Genomic DNA, 5,000 nt, shown 5'->3' with positions numbered 1-5,000 from the left:
GAAGTAGGTGGGTGGAAGGGTGGAATGAGGACGGGACAGAATGGCGGTGCGGTGCAAGTAATGATGGTGGAAGGGTGGAATGGAGGAAGGGAATGGGGTAGAGGAATGGTGGTGGAAGGGTGGAATGGAGGAAGGGAGAGGGTAGAGGAATGGTGGTGGAGGGGTGGAATGGAGGAAGGGAGGGGGTGAAATGGGTGAAGGGTGGAATGGAGGAAGGGAATGGGGAAAAGTATTGATGGGGGAAGGGTGGAATGGAGGAGGGGAGAGGGTCTTTCCCAGGAATGGATGGCTGGACCCCCCAACCCAGGTGGAATGGCGGCTAAGGGGAGAGTGGTAGAGGAGCCATGGTGGGTCCGCGAAGGTTGCTGAATGGAGAGGGACGGGTGATGAGGCGCGATGAGGGTAGAGGAATGGTGGTGGAAGGGTGGAATGGAGGAAGAGACTGGGGGTAGAGGAATGTGTGGCTCCCCCAAGGGTGGAATAGAGGGAGGGGCCCCGTCCAGGGGGTAGAGGAAAATGGTGGAGTACGGTTGGAATGTGAGGAAGGGGACTGGGGTAAAGTAATGATGGATGACTGTGTGAAGGAGTACGACTATGGTAGATGAATGGTGGTGGAAGGGTGGTATTGAGGGAAGGGAATAGGGTCGATGCATGGTGGTGGAAGGGTGGAATGGAGGAAGGGATGGGGAAGTAATGCGGTGGATGGAGGAATGGAGGAAGGGAAAAGGGTCGAGGGCATGTGGTGGAAGGGTGGATGGAGGAAGGGAATAGGGTTAGAGGATCGGAGGTGGAAGTTGGCATGGAGGAGGGGAGAGGGTAGAGGATGGTGTGGGCTGGGTGGACTGGAGGAAGGAGGAGGGAGAGGGTCGGGATTGTGGTGGAAGGGTGGAATGTAGGAGGGGGAGAGGGTAGAGGAATGGTGGTTGGAAGGGTGGATGGAGGAGGGCGGGGGTAGAGGGCAAGAAAGGTGGTGGAAGGGAGGAATAGAGAAGGGGAGGGGGGAAGAGGATGGTGGTGAAGGTGAATGGAGGAAGGGAATGGGTTAGCGACTGGTTGTGGAAGGGTGGAAGGAGGAAGGGATGGGTAGAGGAATGGTGGTGGAAGGGTGGAATGGAGGAAGGGAGGGGGTAGAGGAAGGGTGGTGGAATTGTGGAATGGAGGAAGGGGAGGGTCGATGTAATGTATGTGCCGTTTGGAATGGAGGAGGGGAGAGGGTAGAGGAATGGTGGTGGAAGGGTGGAATGGAGGAAGGGAGGGGGTAGAGGAATGGTGGTGGAAGGGTGGAATGGAGGAAGGGAGAGAGAGTGGAGGACCTGCCTAATCGGTGTAGTCGGAAGGGTGGGACCCATCGGCTGAGGAGGTGAGAGGGGTTGAGGAAACTGGGGGCATGCGAAGGGTGGAATGGAGTGAAGCGGCCCGGGGGGTACAGGATGTGGTGGAGGTGGTGGAATAGAGGGGGGAGGGGTTGAGGGAGGCTGGGTAGAGTAGAACAATAGCAGGAAAGGTGTGGAAAGGGTTGAATGGAGGAAGGAATGGTAGAGGAATGTTGGTGGAAGGGTTGAATGAGAAGGAATGGGTTGAGGAATGGTGTGGAAGGGTGAATGGAGGAAGGTAAAGGGTTAGAGAATGGTGTGGAAGGTGGAATGGAGAGGGGAGAGGTAGAGAATGGTGGTGGCCGGGTGCATGTTGGAAGGGAGCGGAGAGTAAGGTGGAGGAAGGGTGCATAGAGAAGGGGAGGGGGTAGAGTCATGTGGTGAAGGGGTGGAATGGAGGAAGGACATGGGAGAAAAATGGGCTGCGGAATGGTGGTGGAAGGGTGGAATGGAGGAAGGGAATGGGTAGAGGAATGGTGATGGAAATGTGGAATGGAGGAAGGGAATGGGTAGAGGAATGGTGGTGGAAGGGTGGAATGGAGGAAGGGAATGGGTAGAGGAATGGTGGTGGAAGGGTGGAATGGAGGAGGGGAGAGGGTAGAGGAATGGTGGTGGAAGGGTGGAATGGAGGAAGGAGATGTAGCCCCGTAGCCCACGATCCCGGACAGTGCGATATTCCATGTGGCCCCCCGATGTCAGACGTGGGAGGGGGTAGAGGAATGGTGGTGGAAGGGTGGAATGGAGGAAGGGAATGGGGTAGAGGAATGGTGGTGGAAGGGTGGAATGGAGGAAGGGAGGGGGTAGAGGAATGGTGGTGGAAGGGTGGAATGAAATGATAAAAGTACTGTTGAATAGATGTGATAGTAATGAGGATAGTGATAATGATAATAATGATGATGACATTATCAGCTGTAATGATGATGATGACGATGATGATTCTGAAGATGATGTTTTGCATTTACATTGTTAGTGATACGGATAAAAAAAACGTATCTGTAACCATAATCATAAACTTTTTAGAAAGAGTACATTAATCAGTTTATAAATCTATCGATCTATTCAACATATATGTATATGTGTATGTAGGGCTATCTATCTATCTATCTATCTATCTATCTATATATATATATATATATATATCTAAATATATATATATATATGTATATATATATATATACTTTTTATATATATATATAAATATATATATATATATATATATTATTATATTATATATATATATATATATATATATGTCAATATCGATATCTATATCTATCTATCTATTTATATATCTCTCTATATTTACTTATATCTAACTATACCTATATATCTATTTATCTATCTCTCTATATTTACTTATATCTAACCATACCTATCTATCTATTTATCTATCTCTCTATATTTACTTATATCTATCTATATCTATCTAAACCTATCCATATCTATATATCTATCTCCCAGTATCTATCTACATATATCTACCCACCTATCCATACACACATATAGATATAGATAAACTGTACAGATATATATAGTATCCTACGTAAATCAACCTTAGAAAATATTAATACTTTACCTGTTCCTTCACAAAAACATCTCGCAAGATCTTGTTGCAAGCGGCCTTATCAACGGAGGTCAAGAGAGAAGAGAGAAGATTTATGGTTTTGAGGTCTTTTGTGTTGTGACCACCCATCAAAACGCTCAGACCTCCCCTCCTCCCCCTCTCCCTCCTACCCCACTAAAGGACCAGCTGGTCAGAATACCTCCTTTGGAAAGCATTGGCTCCTGGGTCTCTTCCGGCTGAGGGAGGCATACCGGTTGGATGAAACCTGTGGGAACGTAAAGGTGATTTGATTTTTTTTTTATATAAATTGGTGGTGATTAATCTAAGGAAGGAGTGATAGGTCATTGTGATACGTGTGGGTTGAAGAAATTTCGTGTTTTTTTTTTTCGAGCTAGTAGGTGTGTGATTTGTGTTGTGTGCAGAGGTTGTTTCGGAGAGCTCGGGGGGATGTGTAATGTATGTGTGTTCGGCTGTAGTCGTATTTAATGAATAAAATATAATGAGTCGTTGATTCCTTTATCAATGTGTGGTCCTGTAATCTTTAAGTATTGTGTGTATATATATATATATATATATATATATATATATATATATTTATATATATATATAAATATATATATATATATATATATATATATATATATATATATATATATATATATATATATATATATATATCATGTTTGTATGTTCAGAATTAAAGTGAAATACTAAAAACTTCGATATTCGAAATCCTTAATTGCTTCAAAATTACACACACACACACACACACATACATATTTATGCATATATATATATATATGTGTGTGTGTGTGTGTGTGTGTGTGTGTGTGTGTGTGTGTGTGTGTGTGTGTGTGTGTGAAATAACAACACAACTAAAAAAAAAAAAAAAAAAAAAAAAAGAAAAGAAAAGAAAAAAAAACATAAAAGAAAAAAAAAATACATACCACCAAATCTCCCAAAGTCGATAGGCCTACCGAGCCTAATAAGAGCAACGTCATCGGAAAGTATCCCACGCAGATTGAATTCAGGATGTACGATTACTTCCTCAATGGGGAATCTTTGCACGGGAGGAGCACATACGTCCCGCCCTTTGCCGTTGCTCGTGCAATCCGGGTCCTTCGAGGTGTCCCAATCTCCTAGTAGGACTTCTTCAACTGTTCTGAAAATTAAGAGATAAATGATTATGATGATTTGATGGGAAATATATTGATGATAAATAGAGGAATACGGAGAATGAGAATGAGAATTTTAATGGGTATTCTATTTGGGGATTCTATTGATTGTATGGGAACGTGTTTTATATTCATATGGAGAAAATAATTAGGATGATATTGATAGAGATGATATAATTATTATGATGTTAATGATGATGATAGCAATGATAATGATGATAATAACAATGATAATGATGATAATAATAATATAATGATGATAATAATAATGATAATGATGATAATAATTAGGATAATGATAATGATATTGATATTGATAAAGATGATAATGATAATAATAATGATAGTGAAAAAGATAATTAGGAAATCAACGATAATAATGATAATGATGAAAATAATAATAATGATATTAACAATGATAATGGTAATAACAATGATAATGATAATAATAATATTAAGTGATACGAAAGATAATGTTATCAATGACAAACGATAAATACAATGATAATGATCATAATAATATAAAGGATAACAACAACAACAACAATAATGATAAAAATCCTCATTATCACCATCAATATTATCATTATCATTACTCTCATTCTTCAATTCATTCTTCTTACCCTCATTCGTTTTTTTTTACGTCTCTTCATATCATCACTATCATAACATCATCATTATAACAATATTTCTACTATTACTTCTAAAAATAGATCGAATTTGGCGCCACGATTTCCCCTTTAAATTTAAGACCGAGGAGGGCGCCATCTATTGGTGGGATTTTAATTGACAAGTGGCAACCGTTACAAGTTACCGGATGCCCTTCCTACATCCGGGACTCGAATCCGTGCACTTGGAGTTATTAAGAAGGCGTTATGTTACTCTCAT

The 5,000-nt window shown here is 41.6% G+C and overlaps 1 protein-coding gene across 1 annotated transcript in view; it reads right to left on the bottom strand.

Moving 5' to 3' along the window:
* The window catches only part of LOC122262375 (phenoloxidase-activating factor 1), a 12,405-nt gene that overhangs the window by 1,865 nt on the left and 5,540 nt on the right, over positions 1 to 5,000 (bottom strand). Inside the window, exons 5-7 of the mRNA XM_086544946.1 lie at positions 3,885 to 4,184; positions 3,113 to 3,202; positions 2,950 to 3,044 (exon numbers count right to left, since the gene is read on the bottom strand). Coding sequence (XP_086401072.1) covers positions 2,950 to 3,044; positions 3,113 to 3,202; positions 3,885 to 4,184 — 485 coding nt within the window. The remainder of the gene's footprint in view (positions 1 to 2,949; positions 3,045 to 3,112; positions 3,203 to 3,884; positions 4,185 to 5,000) is intronic.

This window comes from Penaeus japonicus, unplaced genomic scaffold, assembly GCF_977035675.1.
Source record: "Penaeus japonicus unplaced genomic scaffold, GWHDUDI00000001_assembly GWHDUDI00000015, whole genome shotgun sequence".
Lineage (NCBI taxonomy): Eukaryota > Metazoa > Arthropoda > Malacostraca > Decapoda > Penaeidae > Penaeus > Penaeus japonicus.
Note: the sequence above shows the minus strand (reverse complement) of the source record. Positions and strands in the feature narration are given on the sequence as shown.